This window comes from Paroedura picta, chromosome 7, assembly GCF_049243985.1.
Source record: "Paroedura picta isolate Pp20150507F chromosome 7, Ppicta_v3.0, whole genome shotgun sequence".
In the NCBI taxonomy this organism is placed as follows: Eukaryota; Metazoa; Chordata; class Lepidosauria; order Squamata; family Gekkonidae; genus Paroedura; species Paroedura picta.
This window is the reverse complement of record NC_135375.1, coordinates 10,319,089-10,346,059: the sequence shown is the minus strand read 5'-3', so window position 1 is coordinate 10,346,059 and position 26,971 is coordinate 10,319,089. Positions and strand designations below refer to the sequence as shown.

The 26,971-nt window shown below is 50.8% G+C and overlaps 1 protein-coding gene across 1 annotated transcript in view; it reads left to right on the top strand.

Moving 5' to 3' along the window:
• RIT2 (Ras like without CAAX 2) overlaps positions 1-26,971 on the top strand; it is a 153,146-nt gene that overhangs the window by 83,771 nt on the left and 42,404 nt on the right. Inside the window, exon 4 of the mRNA XM_077346396.1 lies at positions 7,173-7,364. Within this exon, the coding sequence (XP_077202511.1) occupies positions 7,173-7,364 (192 nt within the window). The remainder of the gene's footprint in view (positions 1-7,172; positions 7,365-26,971) is intronic.

Sequence of the window (26,971 nt, the reverse complement as noted above, 5' to 3'; positions counted from 1 at the left end):
GACCTCGGGCGCTGGCGGGGAAAACACGGGGTGCCAAACGTCACCGTCCGGAGTTTTTTTTAGAAGGCTCACGTGAAAGACGGGATGGATGTGCCGGAGGTTCTTGGGGAGCTTGAGCTTGACCGAAACTTCGTTGATCGGGGCCAAGACCTCGAAAGGCCCCAAAAACCGAGGGCCTAGCTTCTTGCTGGGCAAATTCAACCGTAGGTTCCGGGTGGAAAGGTAAACTCGATCCCCCGGTCGGATCTCCTCAGCTGGTCGTCTCTTCCGGTCGGCGTCCTCTTTCTGCGCTGCCTTGACTTTGTGGAGCTGCTCCTGCAGCGACTTCCAGCAGCTCCCGGCACGCTTCCCCCACTCGCGAAGGTCGGCCGATTCCCGGGCGGGGACCTCTCCAAGCTCCGGGAAGTGTCTCAGGTCTGTCCCGTAGACGACGGCAAAAGGCGACATCTCCGTGCTGCTGTGGTCTGCGTTGTTGTACGCGAACTCGGCCAGGGGGAGCAGGGGCACCCAGGTGTCTTGATGATAGGAACCGAAACACCGCAAGTACTGCTCCAGTACTTGATTAACCCGCTCGGTCTGCCCGTCCGTCTGGGGGTGGTAAGCGGAGCTCAGCCCTTGCTCGATGTCTAACAGGCGCAGGAAAGCTTGCCAAAACCGGGACACGAATTGTGAGCCCCGATCGGAAATCACCTTGTCCGGCAGCCCGTGCAGTCGGAACACGTGATCCAGGAACATCCGAGCCAACTGTGAAGCACTGGGGACACTGGCGCAAGGAATGAAATGGGCCTGTTTGGAAAATAGATCTACCACCACCCAGATCACCGTTTTCCCCTTGCTGGGAGGCAAGTCTGTTATAAAGTCCATGGAGATCACTGACCACGGCCGGGTCGGGACCTCGAGCGGGTGCAGCAGACCTTTCGGCTTGCCAACCCCCGGCTTGCAGGTCAGGCAGACAGGACAACCACTGACGTAAGCTTTTGTGTCCCGCCGCAGACTGGGCCACCAAAACCGCCGCCGGGCCAACTTCCAGGATTTTACGAAACCGAAGTGCCCGGCGGTCTTAGCATCGTGGCAGAGGCTGAGGGCTTCCCGTCGTAGCCCTTCCGGGACGTAGACAGCCTCCCCCCTCCGCCAGAGACCGGAGTCCAAAATCAAAGAGTCCCGGAGCTCAGCCAGCTCCTTGTCTGCCCCATAGGCTGCCACTAGGCGGTCTCGGAGCGGGGCGGTCGCCGGGTCGGGCTCCCATTCCTCCCTGGCCCGCCGCCTAGTGACGACCCCCCGTCCCAGCTGCTCCTCGCCAAACACGGACCTGGTGCAGGGAGCGTACCCCTCCCCATAATGCGGCAGACGGGAGAGGGCGTCCGCGAGGAAATTCTCTTTGCCGGGGATGTGACCAAGCTTGAAATTGTACCGCGAAAAAAACTCCGCCCACCTCATCTGCTTGGCGTTCAGGGATCGCGGTTGCCGGAGCGCCTCCAGATTCTTGTGATCTGTCCAGACCTCGAACGGCTCCTCTGTTTCCTCCAGCCAATGCCGCCATTCGGTGAGGGCGAACTTAATCGCAAACGCCTCCTTCTCCCAGGTAGACCAGTTCCGCTCCGTTTCGGCGAATTTTCGTGAGAGGTAGGCCGCCGGCCTCAGCTGTCCCGCCTTGTCTCGCTGCAGGAGAACCGCCCCGGCTGCTGCGTCGCTGGCGTCGACTTGTACCACCATCGGCTGGGTTGGGTCGACGTGCAGTAGCGTGGGCTCAGACGCGAAAGCTTGCTTGAGGGCCAGGAACGCTGCCTCCGATTTCTCATTCCAGCCGAGCGCTGCGCTGGGCCGCGTGGCGCGAGTACCTCTCCCCTTGGTACCTAGCAAGTCCGTGAGGGGAGCCACTACGGAGGAGTATCTGGGGATGAAGCCTCTAAAAAAGTTAGCAAACCCCAGGAAGCTTTGTAGCTGTTTCCGGGTGCGGGGCCTTTCCCAGGCCAGCACCGCCTGCACCTTCTCGGGGTCCATAGCTATGCCCTGGGCTGAGATGCGGTAGCCCAAATAGTCCAGGGAGGGACGGTGGAATTCGCACTTAGCCAGCTTCACGTATAGGTGGTTTGCCAGCAGGCGCTTTAACACCTCCCTCACCAGGGTCACGTGCTCTTGGGGATCTTGGCTGTAGATCAGGACGTCATCCAAATAAACCACCACCCCCTGAAACAGAAGGTCCTGCAACACCTCATTAATTAGACTCATGAAAACCCCAGGTGCCCCGCTTAAGCCGAACGGCATCACTTTAAATTCGAATTGTCCCAATTGACAGTTAAACGCTGTTTTCCACTCATCCCCCTCCCGGATGCGTACCCGGTAGTACGCCTCCCTTAGGTCCAGTTTAGTGAACAGAGTCCCTTTGCCCAGCCGGGCCAGCAAATCCGGGATCAGCGGGAGGGGGTAAGCGTTCCCCGCTGCGATGGCGTTGAGGCCCCGGTAGTCCTGGCACAGCCGTCGGGACCCATCCTTTTTCCGGACGAACAAGACTGGAGCTCCCATGGGACTGGAAGCGGGCCGGATGAAACCTCGGGCCAGATTTTTATCCAAAAACTCCCGGAGGTCCTTGAGCTCACCCTCACTCATCTTGTAGATGCGCCCTTTGGGTAGTACCGCCCCCTCTGGGATGTTGATAGCGCAGTCCGTGCGGCGGTGTGGGGGTAGCTTGTCCGCTTCCCGCTCGCTGAAAACGGCTGCGAGGTCTCGGTACTCTGGCGGGACCTCGGGCTCTGGTTTCTCCTGCTGCGCCGCCGCCGCTCCCCTGGGACGCGCCGCCGTCCTCTTGTGGCTGGAATTCTCGTGGGGGACCCGATGCCGTGCACCCACCGTCAAGTCGAACTTCAGGGTCCCCGCCCGCCAGTCCACCACGGGGTTGTGTTCCTTCAGCCAATCCAGGCCCAACACCGCCCGATATCCCGCTACGGGGACCTGGATCAGCCACCGCAGCTCTTGGTGGTCCCCTATGTGGATGGCGATAGGACCCACCTCCTCCCCGAAAGGTCCCCCCTGAATCGGGCTGCCGTCCATCTGGACGAAAACCAGGGGAACCTTCCGAATGCGCTTCGGTAGCCCCAAAGCCCGGGCTATCTGGGGGTGGACCATGCTGTGGTCGCATCCAGAGTCCAAAAGAGCCTCCCCCACCCAACTTAGTCCGTTCTCCGGGTTCCGGAGCTCTAAAATTACCACGTTCGGAGGTCGCGCCTCATGCTGCAGGGGTTTTCCCTCGCACCGCGGGACCTGCTGCCCGGCGCCATCTACAGCAGGTCCTGGCCGTTTCCCGTCGCCTGGGCGCTTCCCGGTTCGTTGCGGAGGTCCTCCCCCCGGCGTGCCTGCTGGGGGCGTGTCGCACCTCCCCCCTGGGAGAGCCCGCGGTCCTCCCCCCCTTGCCGTTGGCACGCTGCTGCGAAATGTCCTGACCCCCCGCATTTCAGGCACAGACCTTCCCGGCGTCTCCTTTCCCGCTCGGGGTTCGGGGGTCGTTTGGGGCGAGAGTTGTCGGGGCCCGGTCTCGGCGCCTCGGCTGACCCGCCTTTGGCCTCCCGGGGGGGTGCGGCGGCCCAACCCAGGCTGGCTTCCAGCTTGGCGACCACAAAACACCACCCCTCCAGTGTAGACAGATCTTCTTCCGTCCCCTTGATCACGGCCCATTCCCTGAGCTTCGGGTTAAGGCCCTCCCGGAAGTACTCGATTTGGGTCTCCTCGTTCCAGGAGAACACCTTGCCTGCTTCCCTCCGGAAAATGTCTATATAGTCAATAACCCCCCTAGTACCCTGTCGAAGTCCCTTGATCCGACTCTTTGCCTTGTCCTCAGCCTGGGGGTCCTGGAATCGTCGGCGGAGCGCGACCACGAAGTCCTGCAGGTCCCGAGTTGCCGGGTCGCCGCGCTCGGCCAACCCTAGGTACCACTGACCCGCCTTGCCCTGGAGACACGATGCCACCCCCCAGACCAAGTCCTCGGAGTCCTCATACCGGTCTCCATACCTCCGGGCATGCGTCAGCGCGTGGAGGAGGAACTGCGGGAGGTCGTCCGGCGTCCCGTCGAAACGCGCCTTAAGCTCGGGGGGGGAACGTTTTGGAGAGTAGTCCGACCCCCTCCGGATCCGGGATTCTCGGCGTCCGCCGTCTCGTCCTGCTCCGCTCCACCGGCTACCAACTTGCCCAACGACGCCGTGCCGCTCCCTGCCTTGCACGTCGCTCCTGCGTTGGTCCGGCTCTCGCCGCCCCGTCGGCTCACCCGCTCCCCCGAGATCCTCTGCTATCTCGCCTCTCCGCTGGCCGTCTCGCCTACTCGGGACTGAAAACTGCTCCGGGTCGGGGTCCGGGGCCCGCTCACCAGTACCGGGCTCGTCCTCGTCGCTGGAGACGTCCTCACTCGACGCGATCCCCTCCGCCGTTGTATTACCAGTCCCCCCGGGCCCGGCCCGAGCTTGCTCACGGGCTTCAGCTGCCTGCAAGCGCCTGGCCAAGTCCGCCATGGCCCGCCGCAGGTCCTCTAGGGATTCCTCAGGTCCTACCGGGCGAAGCGCCTGCCTCAGCTGGGTGTCCCAGGTTGGGGCCAACCCCCCAGACCTCGGCACGCTCCCCGCCGTGCTTGGGAAACCCATGGCCCGGCGCCTTCCCTTGGCCGCCGCTGCCGAGGGTCTCGGGGTCCCGGACAGCTGCTCCTGGCCCCCCGATTTTCGGAGGAAATCTCCCGGGGACATTAAACTCATGTTCCCGGGGTTCGTGGGGGTCGAGACCGCCCCGTTGCTTGAAAACGCCATCTCTGGATCCGTCCCGATAAGCGCTCGGATGCGATGCCGACCCTGGAGTTCGGTGGGAAGCTCTTACGATGTCGGGAACCCGCTTGCTAACTGAAAAACAGGGTGCCCCTTTGAAGAAAACGTCACGCCAGGCCTGGTGAACGATACAACAGGAACAAGCTTTATTTCAGCAACGTGGAGTCCGCTGGTATGGAGTAAGAGCTTCCACCGAACTCCAGGTGGAAGCTCCCTTTTATACAAAACCCACCTCCTTAGGCTGTATTGCCCCACCCAGTACTTGCGGAGGGAACATGCTGATACAATCATGACTCATGCACATATGCGAGGTTTTCCGGGGTTCCTGATGGCCCATTTTCCTGGAACAAAGGGCCATCTCCGGGCCCTTGTCAAAAGGTGGAGGGGGACATTGAGGTTCTTTAGCGGCCATTGCCACCTCAACGATCGGGTGGGGCGCCCAGCTGCCGGCTTGCCTATGATCACCATGCCCTACCTCCGTGATCGCGGGCGCCTCTGATGGCGGGGTTCGGTCCCGTTCCCAAGCCACCAAGGACCGAACCACGACACTCTCACAGCTTCGGTCCTTTGGTATCTTTAGTTAAAAGGATCTACGGAAGCCTGGCTAGGAAAGACTTGTTGGTCTATCAGTGCCCAACCTCCTTTGATCAGCTTATGTCACACCTCCAAATTGGACTGTAATAAGTACGCCAAACAGAGTTTTGCCACTTGGTAGCTGAGCACGGCAACCCTGATCGGAAATGAAAAATCAGAGCTTGGCCATACAGTTGCTCTTGCGCAAACAGAACTGTGCTCAGTGTCTCTTCTGCTACCCCTTGCTGTGACCCACCCCTGCATGTTTATGTATTTTATGGGAGAGGCACATTAGGAATGATCTCAAATTTCTCAGTCGGGTAGTTTCAGGCAGGAAAGAAACCTATTTCTATTTCACGTCTTCCTTGTGTGAACTGAGAACGTTACCTTCGTTCCTTCCCTCCCTCCCTCCCTCCCTCCCTCCCTCCCTCCCTCCCTCCTTCCTTCCTTCCTTCCTTCCTTCCTCCCTCCCTCCCTCCCCTCCCCCTCCCTCCCTCCCTCCTTCCTTCCTTCCTTCCTTCCCTCCCCCCCTCCCTCCCTCCCTCCCTCCCTCCCTCCTTCCAGTTTGGTGTTGTGGTTAGGAGTGCGGACTTCTAATCTGGCATGCCGGGTTCGATTCTGCGCTCCCCCACATGCAGCCAGCTGGGTGACCTTGGGCTCGCCACGGCACTGATAAAACTGTTCTGATCGGGCAGTGATATCAGGGCTCTCTCAGCCTCACCCACCCCACAGGGTGTCTGTTGTGGGGAGAGGAAAGGGAAGGCAACTGTAAGCCGCTTTGAGCCTCCTTCGGGTAGGGAAAAGCGGCATATAAGAACCAACTCTTCTTCTTCTTCTTCTTCTTCCTTCATTCCCCCCTTCCGCCCTCCCTCCCTCCCTCCCTCCCTCCTTCCTTCCTTCCTTCCTTGCTTCCTTGCTTGCTTCCTTCCTTCCTTGCTTCCTTCCTTCCTTCCTTCCTTCCTTCCTTCCTTCCTTCCTTCCTTCCTTCCTTGCTTCCTTGCTTCCTTCCCTTAGCCCTGAGTCCTATTCTCCTTCCTTCCTTCCTTGCTTCCTTGCTTCCTTGCTTCCTTGCTTCCTTGCTTCCTTCCTTCCTTCCTTCCTTCCCTTAGCCCTGAGTCCTATTCTCCTTCCTTCCTTCCTTGCTTCCTTGCTTCCTTGCTTGCTTGCTTGCTTGCTTGCTTGCTTGCTTGCTTGCTTGCTTGCTTGCTTACTTACTTCCTTCCTTCCTTCCTTCCTTCCTTCCTTCCTTCCTTCCTTCCTTCCTTCCTTCCCTTAGCCCTGAGTCCTATTCTCCTTGCTTCCTTGCTTCCTTGCATCCTTGCTTCCTTGCTTCCTTCCTATACCACTCCTCCTGACAATTGGGCTCAAATCAGTTTACAATAACTAATAAATACTGATCAAATCAATCCCCCCCAACCCCCAGGTATCCTCTGTCTGGCTAGTCATATGGGGGGATCTAAAACAAGGCAGGAGGGAGTCAAGGGAGAGGAGGAGTATCTTTAGGATTTGCTAATATCTTTTTTTTTTAAATTAGGAAGTCTGCATTATTTACACCAAGGATGAAGTCAAACCCCAGCAGTGCAAAACGACCGCGGCATCAAATTGTCCGGAGATGCCACCTTAATACTAAGCATCCAAAAGATGTGTGCTTTTTGCTCATTAAATCCGCGAACAAACTCAGTTTCCAAGGGGAAAAAAAGCCCTGAAATTACCTTGGAAACACTCTCTCAGCAACTCTGCTCTTTATAGACCATTTATTTTCCTCGCTAAATTATCCCGCTTCTCGATGTTCCTTTGCAGGCGGAATTCACGGCCATGAGAGACCAATATATGAGAGGAGGAGAAGGCTTCATCATCTGCTATTCCATCACTGACCGCCAGTCCTTTCAAGAAGCGGCGGAATTCAAGGAGCTCATATATCGTGTCCGGCGCACCTACGACATCCCCTTGGTGCTGGTGGGCAACAAGATTGATCTCAAAGAGTTTAGGCAGGTAAGCAACTAGCCGCTTCTTCAGGGAGGTCGGCTTGCCTCTTGAGCATCTCCATGGCCTATTATGCATGGCCGCTGAAATGGCGGCATGGAGAGAGTATCCGATTATGCACATGGCTACTCTGGAGCTGCTTCTGGTTGTGCCCTGGTCCCGGGAAGCTCCACTTTCTTCCACATCTCTCTAAGGCGGCTTTTTCGGCGGCATACGTTGACTCTGCGCTCAGTTGCCGCCTGCAGCGTGCATAATTGGTGATTTTAGCTGCCACCATTTTACCCCGAATGCGAACTTTCCACTCCGTGCATAATGGGCCCATGCGGCCCTAGAGAGCCAGATGGAAACCATGCGCTTTGGGGAATGGTGAATACCAACCTGGAATCCGGAGCTTTCTGGCAGGGGGACCTGCTAACAGCGTACCCATTTGAGTGCGGTTTCATGCATTCTGAAGAACGCTCTACAATTCACTTTCCATGGGCTTTAGTGATGGCTTGGTCACTTTAGGGAAAGTTTGCAAGTGGATTCTGCCATTTCTCATGGGTCTTTTCTGCACCGTGTCGTGTGTTTTGCTGCCTCTAGTGATTGCTTTGATATGTCGTCATTTTATCTCCGGCCGATTTGCGGGCACAGGTAAAAAAGGGTTTTCTTGGTTCAGTCCAAACGTTTCTATCTAATGTCCTGTTTCCTTTTTTAAAAAGGACCAAGCCCTATGAAGAAAGGTTGAGGGACTTGGGAATGTTCAGCCTGGAGAAAAGGAGGTTGAGAGGGGACATGATAGCCCTCTTTAAGTATTTGAAAGGTTGTCACTTGGAGGAGGGCAGGATGCTGTTTCTGTTGGCTGCAGAGGAGAGGACACGCAGTAATGGGTTTAAACTTCAAGTACAACAATATAGGCTAGATATCAGGAACAAAATTTTTCACAGTCAGAGTAGTTCAGCAGTGAAATAGGCTGCCTAAGGAGGTGGTGAGCTCCCCCTCACTGGCAGTCTTCAAGCAAAGGCTGGATACACACTTTTCTTGGATGCTTTAGGATGCTTAGGGATGATCCTGCGTTGAGCAGGGGGTTGGACTAGATGGCCTTGATGGACCCCTTCCAACTCTATGATTCTATGATTCTATGTTGTTCTCCATCTTCCCCCATGTCTCCCAAAAGAACCCAATGTCACCAGTTCTGCTGCGTGGAAGAAATCCCTCATTAGATGAAATTCCAACACGATTCTGTAGAATATGAAGGCATTCTGGATTTATTTGAAAGGATCCGCAAGGCATAACAGAAATCTCAGAGTATGGAACAGGAAGCCATTGACAGAGAAAAAGAACCACGATCTACCTGGCCTGAGTATTCAGGTGGGAATAGAGGTTCACACTGGAGAGGCCTTTGAACTTTAGGCGGGAACCTATAAGACACCTAGTCTCTTTCCCCGGATGCTGGGATGCTCACAGATGGCCATTTGTTACTCTCCTGCGTGTGTGTGTGTGTGTATGTGTGTGTATGGGGGGGGGGATGGCCTATGTGCCATCCGGTTGTAAACCAAGGGATGCAGAGACCAGGAATCTAAGGGTGGGTGGGGGGAGAGGAGAGGGTGATTGGAGCGGGCTGCTTAAGCATGGAACCAAGTTTCCTGGACCACCCAGGAGACAAAATATGATGTCACGTGACACCTAAGATCTAGGGAGCAAAATCTCCCAAGATCTCCAGCCCCATAACAGGGCCAGTGCCTTTTCAGCCCTGGCCTTGGCCTGGTGGAAGGTTTTCCCCGGGGAGATCAGGGCCAGGCAGGACCTGGGATAGTTCTGCAGGCCCTGCAAGACAGAAGAACTGTTCCACCAGGCCTTAAACCGTGCTGAAATCCTGGCCTCCTTGTTCAAAACATCAGCCAAATTTACATCGGAATCTGAAAGCGAGGCCCATGTCAGCCCTCCTGCCCAAAGAAGCAGGTGGTTATGAAATTCATTAAGGGATCAATTATAGATTTTAATACGAGGTTTGATTTAATTAGATTACTGTTTTTAAAATGCCATTACCCACCCTGAGACCCTGGGGAAGGGTGAGCTATAAATAATACGTTATCATCACCACCACCATCACCTTGGCTCCTAACTGGTTAGACAGAAAAAAGGAAGGAGGGAAGGAGGGGTCACTGTGGGTAGGCAGGTAGTTGTGAGTTCCTGTAATGTGCAGGGGGTTGGACTAGATGACCCTTAATGGACTTCTAACTCTATGATTCTAGGAAAGGAGGGAGGGACGGGTCACTGTGGCTAGACAGGTAGTTGTGAATTCTTGGATTGTGCAGGGAGTTGGACTAGATGACCCTGAATGGCCTTCCAACTCTATGATTCTAGGAAGGAAGGAAGGAAGGAAGGAAGGAAGGAAGGAAGGAAGGAAGGAAGGAAGGAAGGAAGGAAGGAAGGAAGGAAGGAAGGAAGGGACAGAGAGAGATAGAGGAAGGAAGGAAGGAAGGTAGGAAGGAAGGAAGGTAGGAAGGAAGGAAGGAAGGAAGGAAGGAAGGAAGGAAGGAAGGAAGGAAGGAAGGAAGGAAGGAAGGAAGGAAGGAAGGAAGGACATGTTCCTGTTGCTTCATCCATTGCCCCTCCAAAACTAAGAACCTTATTGCTCTGATAAAATATGTGACTGGTGGTCAACATCTTGTTTGGTGGATCAAAAGTTATTCAGGACAGCCTGTGGCTTAACGGACATAACTAACAAATAACCACCTTTAATACCACCTCCTAAACCTCTAGAGCTGGCAATTGAACAAGCCATAAAACAAATATTGTGTGCATGTGTGTGTGTGTCTGTGTGGCCAGAATCCAATTAAATCCAAGTGAAGAGAACCAGTTTCCCCCATTAGACTAGCCACCCTGGAAGAGGGCCAGGGTGCAGGAGCTTGCACATCTGCTCTTGTTGATTCTTGTCTCGTCACTCTGCAGTGGCGGACGACACCCCTGAACGGTCGCCTAGGCTTCCCTCTTGCAATCCCGCGTACAGTGACTTGGGCCTGCGGGAATCTGATGCGAGCTCCAGAATCCCTGGGCATTGTTTCCCCGTTGAACAACACATTTCATGGCCGTCAGACGGGCAACAGGAGTTGGGTCAGACAAAGACACGGTTTGATGTGCCGCCCCCCTACGCGACGTAATTGATGATGTATGTCGCCCGTCTCCTGAATCTATCGGAGGCAGTACAGGAAGCAGACGGATCTGCAATTAAAATGATGCATTCGGGACGGGGAGGGGACTTCTCGACAACAAGCAAGCTTATTAGCTTGAAATAACGTTTCGCCTTGCTGAGTGCCACCGCTTCTTTAAAGGGCGCCTGGCCGGTTTTAAGTCTGTCGAGTTGTTATCCCCGCCACGAAAAAAAAACATGCGGCCTTTATCTTTTCAGCTTCTTAAGACAAATTGGGGTTTAAAAGGCTGAGAGTGGGAATGGCTCTTTCCCCTGGAAAACTTGAGTAATTGAACGAGAAGCATTTGCATGCATTAGAGAGTGCGGGAGAACAAGGCAGCGGGAGAGTGCGTCTGCATATATGATCGGAGCACATGGAGCAACTTGTGGTTACTGCAAAGGTGGTGCAGAGGAAGGGAAGGTCCACGGCACGGTGGTCAAGGGAACATTTGGAAGGCAAGACGTCTCAGGCTTGAATCCTGCCATCTTTAGTAGCATCTTTAGTCACAAAATCCTAGAGTGAGAAGGGGCCATGTAGGCCATCTAGTCCCACTCCCTGCTCAAGGTAGGATCAGCCTGAAGCATCCAGAAGAAGGATCTGTTCAGCTGCTGCTTGAAGACCGCCAGTGAGGGGGAGCTCCCCACCTCCTTAGGCAGCCCATTCCTCTGCTGAACTAGACTCCTAGAATCCTAGAGTGGGAAGGGGCCACCCAGGCCATCTAGTCCCACCCCCTGCTCAATGCAGGATCAGCCCTAAGCATCCTAAAGCATCCAAGAAAAGTGTGTATCCAACCTTTGCTTGAAGACTGCCAGTGAGGGGGAGCTCACCACCTCCTTAGGCAGCCCATTCCACTGCTGAACTACTCTGACTATTCTGATTATTTTTCCTGATATCTAGCTGATATCATTCTCCATGTAGTTTAAACAGTGGAATAGGCTGCCTGAGGAGGTGGTGAGCTCCCCCTCACTGGCAGTCTTCAAGCAAAGGCTGGATACACACATTTCTTGGATGCTTTAGGATGCTTTGTGCTGATCCTGCGTAGAGCAGGGGGTTGGACTAGATGGCCTGTATGGCCCCTTCCAACTCTATGATTCTATGATTCTATGTTTGAACCCATTACTGCAGGTCCTGTCCTTTGCTGCCTACAGGAAGCTTCCCTGCTCTCCTCCAAGTGACCACCTTTCAATCTTGTCCCCTCTCAACCTCCTTCAGCCTGAAGGTCTCCTGGCCTTTCCTCAAAAAGCTTGGTCTCCTTAAGTGGCCATATCCTTATCCATGGTGCCTCTGTATATTTGTGAAACAGCCTGGGGGTGGAATGTGTCCCGCTGTCCATCCTCCATCCCTGGACTCTAGCTTCTTTGCCATCATATGACTCAGTGTCTGCAGCCAGCAACAGGTAAAGGGAGAGGGCCATGGGTGCTGGTGGAGGGCCTGCTAACGAGGGCCTCCCAGCCTCAGAGGGAAGTGGAAGGAGGAGGGGTGGTCAGTGGTGCGGGATGGAAGGTGTTGGCTGGTCACTGGATAGGCAAGCCTGTTGGAAGAGGAGGAGGAGGCCCTCGGGGGCGGGACAGCTGCCCTGATTGGGTGTTAAGCACTGAGTGGCACTTAATCCATGAGACAGGCTCCTCCTCCAAGGCCTTTCCAATAATATATTGTGGAAGAGATAATAAAGAAAGAAACTTACATTTGGAGTTTAAAACCTGTATTGTTTTTGCCACATTTTTAACTACCTGGTGGAGCCTGGAGATCGGAAAACAGAAAAGGGAAGGGGCAAGAAACCAACCCAACCTGTAAAACAAACTTGCAAGCAAAGAGGTTGACAAGTCCAAACATCATGATCATAAAAATCTATTAAAGGCCCATTTTATTCCACAGAATGAAACGCCCATTCAAAGCAATGCATTCATATCACAGTAGGAAATATACCAGAATGCTATGAGTAACCCCTAACGGGCCCAGAAAACAAAATGAGGTCTAACACAATGACCAGATGCATTTCGATCTAAATGGACCCACCGTGAGCGCTGGAAGGGTGGGATATAAATATAACAACAACAATACCTTTTATCATTAATTTATTATTATCATTAGGAGCCTCTTGTGGCGCAGAGTGGTAAGGCAGCAGACATGCAGTCTGAAAGCTCTGCCCATGAGGCTGGGAGTTCAGACCCAGCAGCTGGCTCAAGGTTGACTCAGCCTTCCATCCTTCCGAGGTCGGTAAAATGAGCACCCAGCTTGCTTGCTGGGGGGGGGTGTGTAAACGGTAATGACTGGGGAAGGCACTGGCAAACCACCCCATATTGAGGGTGTCACCCCAAGGGTCAGACATGGCCCAGTGCTTGCACAGGGGATACCTTTACCTTTATTATTATCATTAATTATAATCATAGAATCATAGAGTTGGAAGGGGCCAAAGAGGCCATCTAGTCCAACCCCCTGCTCAACACAGGATCAGCCCTAAGCATCCTAAAGCATCCAATAAAAGTGTTTATCCAACCTTTGCTTGAAGATTACTATCATTAACTGTTAACATTATTATCATTAATTTCCCAATGGGAGACCCCATCCCAGCATAGACCCCACTCAAAGCCACCAATCCTAGATCCGGCCCGGAATACTTTGTTCTCCCTCGTTCTGTGCAGCTGAAAAAACTGAAAGAGGAACAAAATCCTTCGGAAATTGGTCCTTGGCAACATTCAAATGCATCATTATCGTGCGGCTTTAAATACTTTAGCGTGTTGATATCCTTAATGACTCCTAAATTAGGCACACAAGTTCTTTGAGTGCCATTGCATGCATATTTAAATTATCCATTACAAAAGGAAGGAGACGTTCGGCTATCGATTCGGTTCAGGAAGTTGTGAAATGTTTACTGCATCCCTTCTGGGAGACAGAAGAACTGGCTGCAAGTCTGGTCCAGATCCTGCAAAAGACTATTGCTTTACAACACCCTCCCACACACACACACACACACACACACACACACACAGCGTGCCTCTTTGCAGTCTGCGCAAACCTCTGTTTGCTGAAACAGATGTTCAAGAAAGCAAATGACATAGAGAGGGATGTGGCTAGTCATCATTTCCCCCCCCCCCCCCGTCCATGCATCCTGTACTCTCTACATCACGGAGTATCACCTCTCCAAGATTATATTATTTGTCATCTCTGAAGCCTCTGCTAACTTAAGCAGTTATTTTTGCTGCCTCGGTGACATTATCTGGATAACTTCGGCTCCCCGAACATCTGGCGGTGAAGTCTCTGAAATGGCAGACCCGGTTCTATGGCCACGGGGGAAAAGGGACAATCTCTGGAGATGTATCTTGGTTTTCCCCAAATGAATCGTTGCTCCTGAATACCCTAAATCTCTCCGTTGTGTGGCATTAATTTCAAGCAAAATCCTGCAGGGTGAACAAATCCCTTTTCTCCTTGCTGGATTGCATAGCCGACCATGTAGCATTACCGGCCGTAAAGTTTTGAATTCCAAAATGCCGAGGGAGGCGTTTGGATATATGAAGGAAACACTCATTGCAGGAAAGATGTGTTGTCACTTCCCTGGTTCCACATTCTCTGGCCTCGATTTAAAGGAGTGGCAGAGGAGGGAAGGAACCATGTGGGTAGACCCCAGGATACCACTTCTGGTTTCAGGAGAGGAGGTGCATCAGAATGCTGTCCGGACCTTCTGGTTAGGGCTGATCCTGCATTGAGCAGGGGGTTGGACTAGATGGCCTGTATGGCCCCTTCCAGCTCTATGATTCTATGATTCAATGACTTTCAAGTCTGGGAATTCTTAGTGCATTGTAACATCACTTCCTGTTCTTCCGCCACGTCTATGGTTGAGGATGGGGTCTGAAGAAGTGAGCAGAGACTCCTGAAAGCTCCTCCCCTGCAACAAATTGTGTTAGTCTTAAAGATGCTCCTGGACTCTGGCTCTTCTCTACTGAAGAAGTGAGCAGTGACTCCTGAAAGCTCCTCCCCCTGGCCCAAATCTTGTTGGATTTGAAGGTGATCCTGGACTCTAGATCGTTTCTACTGTGAGCTGTGACTCACAAAAGCTCCCCATCCCAAATTGTGTTTGCCTTGAAGTTGCTAGTTCTCCTTCTTTCTACTGAAGAAGAGAGCAGTGACTCATGAAACTCCTCCCCTGCCTCAAATTTTGTTAGTCTTGAAGAAGCTCCTGGACCCTGGCTCTTTTCTCCCGATTCAGACACATGAACACCCAGCTTGCTCTATAGCCTTATCTGAGTCTGCTTTCACACATGTTGGATATTGCACCTTAGCGATTCTTTGCCAAGTGGGAAATCACTTGGAGGAGGGCAGGGACGAATTCCTGTTGGCAGCAGAGGAGAGGACCCACAGTAAAAGCTTTAAACTACATGGAGAATGGTACCAGCCAGATATCAGGGAGGAAATTTCTCAGTCTCAGTAGTTCAGCAGTGGAATGGGCTGCCTAAGGAGGTGGGGAGCTCCCCTTCACTGGTGGTCTCCAAGCAGCAGCTGGACAGATCCTTCTCCTGGATGCCTGAGGCTGATCCTGCACTGAGCAGGGGGTGGGACTAGATGGCCTGCATGGCCCCTTCCCACTCTAGGATTCTAGGAGTCTAGTTCAGCAGTGAAAAGGGCTGCCTAAGGAGGTAGGGAGGTACTTGAAGACTGGCAGTCTTCAAGAAGTGGCTGGACAGAAGGGGGTTGAACTAGATGGCCTTTATGTCCCCTTCCCACTCTTAGGACTCTGTGGTTCTTTTTGTTGTTTTAAACCAAATCTGCGTAGCCATGCAATTTTGACTGCACTCTTAGTAAGAACTGCACATGGGAAGACGCGTAGCCTTCCCTCTCAATATTTGTCGGAATCTGAAGGGCATCCCCACCAGCCGATTCCATAGTGACTTTTCTTCCTTGCCTCCCAGCTGCATGTGCCCTCCTTGGTATGCAAAGGCATCGCGTTGTAATCTGCAATCGGCGCCCGCAGCCGTCAAGCCAGTCAGAGATAGCGCATGCTAACGAGACTCGATTCCGTCTCCTTTCCAGTACAGGAAAATATCCGTGTCTGGATGTATCTTGTTCTCGTTTGACTCCAGTTTTGACTGATATGAGCAATATGTCTTTTGACATTTCCTTTTCCGTGGATCGTTCGAGCGGAACAGTTTAATCAGATGTTAGAGGTAATTGTTTTGCAAATAAAGAGCCCATCATAACCGTGTTGCAGAGCTTTTATTCCTTCAGTGTTGTGACAGTCCCCGTTAATAACCTGCATCATTAATTGCTGTAAATGGATCTGTTGTGAAACATGGGGGTGGAAATGCATCGTCGTCGTCCCCCCCAAAGTGTTTCTGCAGCAGGGGTCCCCAACATACCGCCCGTGAGCACCATGTTTCGTGCTTGCATGTTTTCTGATATCCCTATTTTCAGGGAGTGGAATGTGCAAGGCTAGAGAGGGCTTTTGTCCATCAAAGCTTCTGAGAGGTCAGTGGAGACTTGATTGGCTGCACAGGTTTTCTTAACAATGTTGTTTTGGTAGCTGCCACTACAATTCAAGTGTATTCACTTTGTGACCAAAGGTGTAGTGGTTAAGAGTGGCGGCTTCTAATCCGGAGAGCCGGGTTTGATTTCCTCGCTCTTCCACATGCAGTTTCCTGGGTGACCTTGTGTTTGTCATAGTCCTGTTAGAACTGTTCTCACAAAGCAGGTCTGTCAGAGCTCTCTCAGCTTCACCTACCTCATGGGGTGTCTCTGGTGGGGAAAAGAAGGGAAGCTAATAGTAAGCTGCTTTGAGGCTCCTTAGGGTAGTGAAAAGCAGAGTATAAGAAACAGAAAAGTGGGTACAGAAAAGCGGCATATAAGAATCAGCCTTCTTCTTCTTCTTCTTCTTCTTCTTCTTCTTCTTCTTCTTCTTCTTCTTCTTCTTCTTTTTGGAAGAGAGACCACCAAGGAAGACTCTGCAGAGGAAGGCGGGGTAATGGATATTTTGAAGGAACCATTATGGAGTTTAATTGTTTAATTGAGAACCTGCTGAATTAGGGATGTGAGACCGCAGGTGGGACCTGGGCATCTCCCAGAATTACAGCTCATCTCCAGACTCACGATATCAGTTTCCCTGGAGAAAATGGCTGCTTCGGAGGCTTTCTATAGCTTTATACTCCCCTGAGGTCCCTCCCTGCCCCAAATCCCACCCACTCCTGGCTCCACCCCCAAAGCCCAACCCATCCCATTCTAACAAGTCAGAAGATCTTGATCACAAGCTCTGAGAGGGAGATGGGTAAGTATCCAGAGAAGGATGATGGTTGGTTTTGTTCTGCAGCCCCTGCTAAGACCTTTTGCTACACGAGCCTTTGATTTTGTTCGATCTGTTCTTCCCCCTCTCCCCGCAACTCCTTCACCAAGGCAACGGCGAAGTTTTCAATTAGCAGGCGCAGTCATTAAAAAGTGCAACTTTGAGCTTGTCTCCGTGCTCCGGCCGTTGGTTTCTGCTTCCTTCATCCCTGCAGCCCGAGACGCGGGCTGGTGGATTGCCAGCAGGGTTACGGCTTGATCTTGCCAAGATTGGTGGGCATATTTTTTAAAAATAATCGCCCGCTTCAAAACAGCTTAGAGCCACCCTTCAAAAAAAGAGCTTTAAAAAACTCTCTTGCCTCCTAGGGGGGAGTAAAAGAAACAGATTTGAGAAAATGTTTTTGGAACAGCTCTTGAGAATTGATACCCTGCCAAAAAAAGAAAAAAAAAAGAAATCATTTGAGCAGGCTAGAAACATGTTTATGAAAGAAATGTTGGGAATTTAAATGTTTGGGAGGAAATGGCCACGAGGACGTTTCCTCCGGAGCAAGTTGGTTCACAAGAGGAAAGGAGACTTTGACAAGGACACAACAACCACGGACGTCCCAAATGATGCCGGTTCTTCAGCAGTTGCATTTGGCATCCAGTTGAATTCCGGATCGGGGCTGAATCTGCACAAAGTTTTTATTCCGATCCCAGTTTGATTCAGTCCCTGCCGTCGACACTGAATGCGATTTCCATTTTGATTCGGGGCGATTTAAATTTTTTCATCTGCAAGAAGCATGATCGATTCAAAGTGTCCCCACCTTTCCCACGCAAGGTCCTGGAGTGGATATAACCCTTGATATTTGAAAAATCAGTGTGAGTAAAGGAGCAGCTCTCTGCTTTTCGTGAACTAACTTGCTGCCTCCAAACTCCAATGCTGTAGAAAAGACCTGATTGGCCAGGGTGTCAGTTCAAAGGCTTCCTCATTCCCAGGTTGAAAGGCTTCCCTTAAAGGGCAAGCCCTCACTTCTCTCAGCAGAGATTTTCCTCTTGGATTTATTCCCCCTCCTCTGCTGTCTCCAATCCTCCTCTCCCTGCAAGAAAATAAAGAAAGGGGTTCCTGCTGTGCTTGGCTCCCCCCTTCTGAGCTTCCCTAATCACATGCAGAACACTTTCTGTTGCAATGGGGAGTGGGAGGAGAGAGGAAGACCCAAGTCTGTGGTTATTAAGGGTTTAACACAGCGGTCCCGATCTGGACTGCTTCAGCTGAGGCCCCCTTGGACTGCGTTAGCCTTGGCAGGAGCATCTTCGGACTGGTTTGCCTTGGCCAAAGCTCTTCAGCCGAGGCACCAAAGGAGAAAGGTGATGTAGCAGCATAGGGGAGACATCTGCAGTGGGACATGGCATGGCGTGTCACATCAGCAGTGCACTGCAGCAGGGTGTGGTGGGGGGGAGACAGCTGCGGTGGGGCAGGGCGCTTTGGCAGTGATCTGCAGCAACACACCACGGCAGGGCAAAACAGCTGTGGCAGGCACGGCATGGCAGCAGCACACCACGTCGAGGTGGGGTGGGGTGGGGCAGGGCAAGACAGCTACAGCAGGGCATGGCAGGGCAGCGGCGCGCCAGAGCCCATCTGCCTGAGGAAGCTAAGTGAATAACAACAATAACATTAACATAATAGCAACAATAATAACAACTATACATTCAGTCATAAAAGCGGGGCTGACAAGACTTCCAACCCTATTGGCCCCCAAGGTGACCCATAGATCTGTTGGCGATGTGCAATGAGATGTCGGGAGAAAAGGTACAGAGGGAAGCCTGTCAGATACCTGCTCTGCAGTATCATGCAGTGTTTGCATGCAAAGATTTGGCAGGAGAGTTCTGTTTTGCAGGCCCTGCAGAACAGATGGCATTACGACTGGGCCCTGATCTCACTTGGGAGCTCATTCCACCAAGTCGGGGCCAAGGCTGAAAAGGCCCTGGTTGAGGCCAGAAGCATTTCTTTGGGGCATGGAAAATACAGTATCCAAGGTGTGCGGTCTGGGCTCTGGACTGACAGAGACTCAAAAACTGTAAATCAGTCCTGCTGATGCAAAAAATGCTCTTCGGTTTGCTCTCAAACCCCGGTCCGTTTTCCTTCTCAAATGAGCTATCAGCTCTTGTTTCCCAGACATGAGCAATAGACCACCACACTGCTCTCAGCTCAGCCACACTGAGTTCTCTTTCAGCAAATGAAAGAAACCCTTTTTTTTTTAAAATCCACTTTGGAACAACTTTCACCTCATGCCTCATTTGCACTCAGCTGACCATGCGCCACTGTGCATCTGTTCCGGGCGGCATTGCACTGTATCATTTCTGCCTGGCGCCGCTCGACTCTGAATAGTGCTATTTGTCCGGTGAAAACGGCCCGGCGTTCAGCACCATTAACACTCGGTAGGTAAATAATGGTGCACGGGAGACCGTTAACATGAAAAATAGAGGAGAGGCACTTAGCTGAACCACTTCAGGCCCTCAAAGAGGCGCTCGCTCGGATTGCGATGGGGGGCTCCGATCCTGGTGGCAAGCGGAGTGGCAGAGAGAATGTTGAATCCTTGGGCCACCGAAATGGCAAGGCTTACTCTAGGCTGCTGGTCCTATCGCAGCTTTAACAATAATTATGACTGCACTGTCAAGTAGCCAGCAACTTAAGGCGACCCCACAGCCAGGATGTTTACAAAGCAAGGGATGAGCAGAAGTGGCTTGGTATTGCCTGCTTCTGTATGGCAAGGCAGGGTTTTCTCTGGTGGTCTCCCATCAAAGCACAGACCATGACAGATTCTGCTCAACTTCTGAGCTCTATTAAGATCAGGCTAGTTGCAGTTCATCATGGTTCTGTGTCAGCATCATACTATATTCCAGGCTTCAACACTGTTATTACAATAATCACTCTAGTTCTTCCTTTCTTTGAGACTTCTTCGGGCAATGAAAAGCCAACTCTTCTTCTTCTTCTTCTTCTTCTTCTTCTTCTTCTTCTTCTTCTTCTTCTTCTTCTTCTTCTTCTTCTTCTTCTTCTTCTTCTTCTGCTTCTGCTTCTGCTTCTGCTTCTGCTTCTGCTTCTGCTTCTTCTTCTTCCTCTTCTCCTCCTCTCTCCCTCCCTCCCTCAGTTACCCAGCTGTTCAAATTAACAGTCTGCCGCTCTTAACCACTGCACCACACTCATGCATGCTTGCATGCTGCACACATCAAGGTGTTTGGATACCTCCAAAGTAATATGAGTAGACAGTGTGATGCAGTGGTAAAAAAGTCAAATGCAGTCTTGGGCTGTATCAACAGAGGCATGACATCAAAATCTCAAGATGTCCTAGTCCCGCTGTATACCGCGTTGGTCAGACCACACAGGTCTGGAGGCCTCACTTCAAAATGGAGAGGATACAGACTAGAGTGGGAACCAAGCCCTGTGAGGAAAGGCTGAAGGACTTAGAATATTCGGCCTGGAGAAGAGGAGGCTGAGAGGGGACAGGGTGGCTCTCTTTAAGAATTTTAAAAGTTGTCACTTAGAGGAAGGCAGGGAGCGATTCCTGTTGGCACCAATAACGGGTTAAAGTTACATGTAGAATGGTATCAGGTAAATGTCAGAAAAAATATTCACAGTCAGAATTATTCAGCAGTGGAAGGGGCTGCCTAAGGAGGTGGCAACCACCCCCTCCCTGGTGATCTTCAAACAGCGGCTGGACAGATCCTTCTCCTGGATGCTTGAGGCTGATCCTGTACTGAGCAGGCAGTGGGACTAGATGGCCTGCATGGCCCCTTCAAACTCTAGGATTCTGGGAGTCTAGTTCAGCAGTGGAATGGGCTGCCTAAGGAGGTGGGGAGCTCCCCTCACTGGCCATCTTCAAGCAGCGGCTGGACAGATCCTTCTCCTGGATGCTTGAGGCTGATCCTGCATTGAGCAGGGGGTGGGAGGGGTTCCCACTCTAGGATAGTGTGAGTCTAGTTCAGCAGTGGAATGGGCTGCCTAAGGAGGTGGGGAGCTCCCCCTCACTGGCCGTCTTCAAGCGGAGGCTGGACAGATCCTTCTCCTGGATGCTTGAGGCTGATCCTGCACTGAGCAGGGGGTGGGACTAGATGGCCTGCATGGCCCCTTCCCACTCTAGGATTCTACCTAATACTGAGTCTTCCTCTTTTTTTGCTATCTTCAACTTTTTCTAGGATGATTGTCTTTCCCAGTGATGGCCTCAGCTTAGTCATCTTAGCGGCTAGAGAAAGTTCAGGATTGAGCAGAGAAGTCTCCATAAAACCCTCCTCCAATTCCAGCAGTCCCTAGGACAATCCAAATTCCAAGTTAAACATTTACTCAACGCAAACTTGAAGTTTTGTTCTGTATTTTCTTTCTGAAGTACAAAAGCTCAAACTTATTCTGTCCTGTCGGTTGACAAGCCTGTGATATTTTTGTCCAAACAGCAGGAGGCTTCTAGTGTAGAAGATCTGTAGGAAGAAAATAATTGCTTATCATAGAACCACTGACAGTCAAGAGAAGAGGATATTATTAAAACAAGTGCATGGAGAGGCCAACGGGAGACCTCTAATCGTCTTCTTTGATAGTTCCTGCCTTTCACTTAAATTAAAGTGCTAGTAATTTTTTTTTTCTCATATAGTGCAAAAACCTATTTCGTTCTCATAATTTAATTAGCAGGTTTTGAGACCGTATAAATAGGGTGTTTGGAGCTTTTGCTTCACTAAAGGAAAATGGGATTGGAACGAGCCGGGGTCGTTTTCATTTGATGATCAAAGCACAGAGCGACGGCCAGGGGACCATCAAGCGTTGAAAGCCCATCTGAAATCTGGAGGAAGAGGGTCTGGCCAAGGTCTCACCAGCCGGAGAACTGCTCCAGTGTATATTGATCAGGAGTAGTCAAAATGTGGCCCTCCAGATGTCCATGGACTACAATTTCCAGGAGCCCCTTCCAGTGTTTGCTGGCAGGGGCTCATGGGAATTGTAGTCCATGGACATCTGGAGGGCTGCAGTTTGACTACCCCTGGAGTAGATAAATGCGAGGCAACTGGAAAGTGAAAGCTATCTAAAGTTCTGGTTTCAACGGGACGTCATTTTAAGTGTGATGCATGGAGCTGGTGGGACAGAGGTGTGGTGAGGACCAAGCTGAAGGCCAACCAACATGGGCCAAGGGCCTGGAATGGTCTCCTCACAAAAGGGCTAAGGGGGAAGTGGTAAAGATTTTTAAAATTATGCATGGAATGCAAATAAGAGAAAATTCTCCCCTCCTACAATACTGGGATCCTTACAGAACAATTCTAAAGCACAATTGTGTCCTTGTAGGCCAACTGGGGTGAATCCTTCTCCTATACTACCCCTTCATTTGTGCCTGTCTGTCTTAGAATCAGAAGGGACCTCCAGGGTCTTCTAGTCCAACCCCTGGAATATTTATACTCACCATTTTCTTTTGGTTGAGATCTGAAGAAGAAGAAAAGCTGGTATATATATTGCTTTTAAGTACCTGAATGAGACTCAAAGCGGCTTACAATCGCTTTCCCTTCCTCTCCCCTCAGCAGACACCCTGTGAGGTAGGTGGGGCTGAGAGACTGGCCCAGTGTTAGCCAGCAGGCCTCATGATTCTCAAAGCGGCCGGTAATTGCCTTCCCTTCTTCTCCCTGTGAGTTAAGTGGTGCTGGGAGAATTCTGTGAGAACAGCTCTAAGAGAACTGTGACTAGCCCAAGGTCACCCAGATGGCTGCATGGCTGCATGTAGAGGAAGCCTGGGTAATCAAACTTGGTTCTCCAGATTAGAGGCTGCTTCTCTCTAAACACTAGACCACACTGATGACTTCCTATGATAAGGAGAGCCCTTCTCCAATTTATATGGTTCTCCCATGCGCAGAAGAGCAGCCTACGTTGCAATACGGCTTCATAAGTTGTAGGAAGGGTATGTAGAGGATGGTTGGATCTATACCACAGATTACAATGGACTTACATTGCAGAGTTACTCTGGATCCGTTGATTTCAAGGGAATTTCAACTGGAAGAAGTCTCCCTAGGATACGGTATCTAAAAACCAACTCTTCTTCTTCAGTAATATCAGGCTCTCTCAGCCTCACCTCCCTCACAGGGTGTCTGTTGTGGGAAGAGGAAAGGAAAGGTGAATGTAAGCCACTCTGAGATCCCCTCAGGTAGAGAAAAGCAGCATATAAGAACCAACTCTTCTTCTTCTTCTTCTTCTTCTTCAATAATATCAGGGCTTCCTCAGCCTCCCCTCCCTCACAGGGTTTCGGTTGTGGGGAGAGGAAAGGGAAGACTCATTTGGGTAGAGAAAAGCAGCATATAACAACCAAGTCTCCTTCTTCTCTCTCAGAGATCCAGCTTGGTGTAGTGGTTAGGAGTGTGGACTTCTAATCTGGCATGCCAGGTTCGATTCTGCGCTCCCCCACATACATCCAGCTGGGTGACCTTGGGCTCGCCACGGCACTGATAAAACTGTTCTGACCGGGCAGTGATATCAGGGCTCTCTCAGCCTCACCCACCCCACAGGGTGTCTATTGTGGGGAGAGGAAAGGTGAATTTAAGCCGCTTTGAGACTCTTTAGGGTAGAGAAAAGTGGCATATAAAACCCAACTCTTCTTCTTCAGCCTCACCGACCTCACATGGTGTCTGTTGAGGGAAGAGGAAAAGCAAGGCAAATACTAGTTGCTTTGAGACTGCTTGACGTAGAGAAAAGTGACAAATAACAAACAACTCTTCTTCTTCTTCTTCTTCTTCTTCTTCTTCTTCTTCTTCTTCTTCTTCTTCTTCTGATACTTCCTGGCATCCCCAGGTAAACGAATCAGGTGGTATGTGATGTAAAAGAAAAGACCAAGCCAGGACAACCAGGAAAGATCCCTACCGTGTGTTGATTCTGTATCATTTGCAATGCTGTGGATAAATTTACATGAGTAACAGTGTTGGATGACTCCCTCCATTTTTCAAAATTACTTTAACTGGTGGCTTCATCAATACATTACAGAATTAACTGATGGCGATAATGCAATGTCTTAATATGGATGATGTTTTCAGGCCATTTAGGGAAATCATGATTTCTCTTAGCAATCTAACCCGGATAAATCACTTATCGTTGGAAAAACTGTCAATACTCCACGGCTTGAAATCAGGATGCAAAGATCGATTGTTTCCAACAACCCTCTGCAATTAAGAACCAAACAGAACAAACCTCCCTTTATTGAGGGCTGCCTATTGCTATGAACATCTCAGTTAAACCCCCACATTTCCAAGCGGTGATTGATGAACATTAGTAATCCACACTTAGTAATATAAGTTGCAAAACAAATTCTGAATCCCCAGCAAGACCGTTTATGCACTGGGAACTTCACTGCCCCAGCTCCCGTGCAGGAGCACAACTCGAGGGCAGATGAGGCACACAGGGCCAAATGCTTCCCTGTGTGGGTGCAGGAAGAGGTGGGGTAACCTACCATGATGAAAACTCCAGCCTGCAGCCCGGCATGAAACTTCCAGTGCATAAATGGTCCAACTGAAAAAGGGAGCTATGACTCCCGAAAGGCCCTACCCTGCCACAAACTTTGTCAGTCTTTAAGGTGCTCCTGGGTTCTTTTCTTTTTTTTTACTACTGCAATCTGCAGAAGTGAGCAGTGACTACTAAAATCTCCTACCTTGCCACAAATTTTATTAGTCTCTCAGGGTTGTGAGTGTCCTGCATAGTGCAGGGGTCGGACTAGATCAGTGGTCCCCAACCTTTTTATCACTGGGGACCACTCAACGCCTTTTACTGAGGCCCGGTGGGGGGGGGGGGTAGTTTCCTCCTCTACTCTCAACCACTGCCCTAACGCTCTCTGATCGCTATGGTAATGTTTAAACATCCCTTCAAAATAAGATACAGACACGCCACAACAGTGAACATAAGGAGCATTTTATTTTCATGGAAATTTTAACTCATGACAATGACAAATCAATGGGAACCCTGAGCTTGTTTCTCTGCAACGAGATAGTCCCCTCTGGGAGTGATGGGAGACAAGGACACCCAAAGCGTGTTGTAAAGGGCCGGGGGGGATGAAGTAAAGGGCCGGGGGGGGGGGGGGGAGAAGGCATCCTTCAGGGCCCACCTCCAATTAGTCAAAGGACCACATGTGGTCTGCAGCCCAAAGGTTGTGGATCAATAGACTAGATGACCCATGAGGTCCCTTCCCACTCTATGATTCTATGATTCTATGACTCTAGATGCTCCCCTGTAGCACATTTTATTTGTCTTGAAGGCAGTCCTGGACTTTGGCTCTTTTTTACTGAAGAAGTGAGTAGCCACTCACAATTCAAAAGCTGCTCCCCTGCCATGAATTTTATTAGCCTTGAAGGTGCTCTGAAAGGTGGGAGGATGGAAATGGGGGGGGGGGTGGAGCCTGTGTGGGAGGAGCTAAAAGTTGGGTCGAAGAGGAGAGTGGGTCGAAGAGGAGAGCCCTGAGACTTTTGAAATCTGGAGCCAGCCCTCTTTTCGGGATATTCTTCTGCTGGCACTTCAGAGTCCTTCTTGAGGCAGTTTATGATTCGGGGTCATAAAAACAAGCCATGAAAAAATGAGTTATTGGATATAAACAGCAGAAAGGCTCCCCTGGAAAAAGGGGAAACCTAATTATAAGCCAGATTTTTTTTTTAAAAAGATGTATCTTGGCTGGGTCCTAAAATAAAGGAAGCAACATACAAGCCTCAATGAAGAAGGTGTTCCCAAGGTTAGGTGCCACCACAGAAATTGCCCAGTCTGTTGTCACCATGTGCTTACCTGTGAAAAGTGAAGACACAGCAGGACATGAAAGACAGGTCATAACTGCTGGGCATGGTACTATTGGAGGACACCATTTTTCGGGTATTCTGGTCCCAAGCCCCCTTCGGCCTTATGGTACGAACAGGGAAGCAAAATTCAAAAAAATTATTCCTGGATCTAGCAATTAGTGCTTGTTTGTGTTTTTCATTGCTGATTTGTTGGGCAGGCAAGGGAAGGCAAGGGTAGGGAATATATGTGGCTAGAATCACGTAGAAGAAGTTTACTATTTGAAGGAGTCTCAAAGCAACTTACCATCGCCTTCCCTTCCTCTCTCCACAAAAGACACCCGGTGAGGTAGGTGGGGCCGAGAGAGCTCTGGAGAGAACTACTCTGCAAGGACAACTCCAACAGGGCTGTGACTAGCCCAAGGTCACCCCGCTGACTTCATGTGGAGGAGTGGGGGAATTAAATTTGGTAGGAGAAAACTCACCAGGAGGTTACCAATAGGAGCTCTTCAAATCCACGTGTCCGGCTGCGTGTTTGGATGTATGTTTTTCAAACAGCTGGAATGAGAGCTTTCCCCACAATATTTCCATCCCATGTAGGGAGGTGCAATTAATTAATTAATTAATTAATGCATTTATTTATATTTTAACTTATTAACTTATATAAAGCCTCCCTCAAAGACTCATGGTGATTTACAACAAAAGAATAAAACAACAACTCTTAAAATTCCCAGACATAACAGATGACAATTCATTAAAATTACCCCCCCATCTCCTCCCCTGTCCAGCTTGCCATTCAGAGCTCTTTCATTAGGAGCGAGGGTCCTGATCTCATTGGTTCTAGGGGGTCCCCTGATGGTAACTCTGAGACAGTCTGTCCTCAACCATACGCCTGGCGGAAGAGCTCCGTCTTGCAGGCCCTGCGGAAAGCTGGTAACGCCGTCAGGGCCCTTAGCTCTTCCGGGAGCTCATTCCACCAGGTTGGGGCCAGGGCCGAAAAAGCCCTGGCCCTGGTTGAGGCCAGGCAAATGTCCAGGGGCCTGGGACCACACACCCTTTGGCACACCCTTCGCCTTTTGTGTCTTTTGTGATCTGCACACCCTTCCCCTTCATTATCACATTCTCACAGTCGGCACATAAAGGTGTTATATTCATTAAGAGAGAGAGAACAGACTATATGACACCCGGATGATTCCTTCCAATAGGGTACAAAGAGAATATGTTGCTCAAAAACCTGTCTTTGTTTCCCAATGAGGCATCAACTTCACTAAAAAGCCCTCTGTCCATTTTTTATACCCCAATCTGTTAAAGTCGGGCCAGATGTTTTCCTCCCAAAGCACAGCTAGACTTATTTGAACAGCTGCTAGAAGAGAAGTGATTAGCTCAGTCAAGACCACCGTTTGTGGAGTGCATTCTTGAAATATCCCAGTAAGG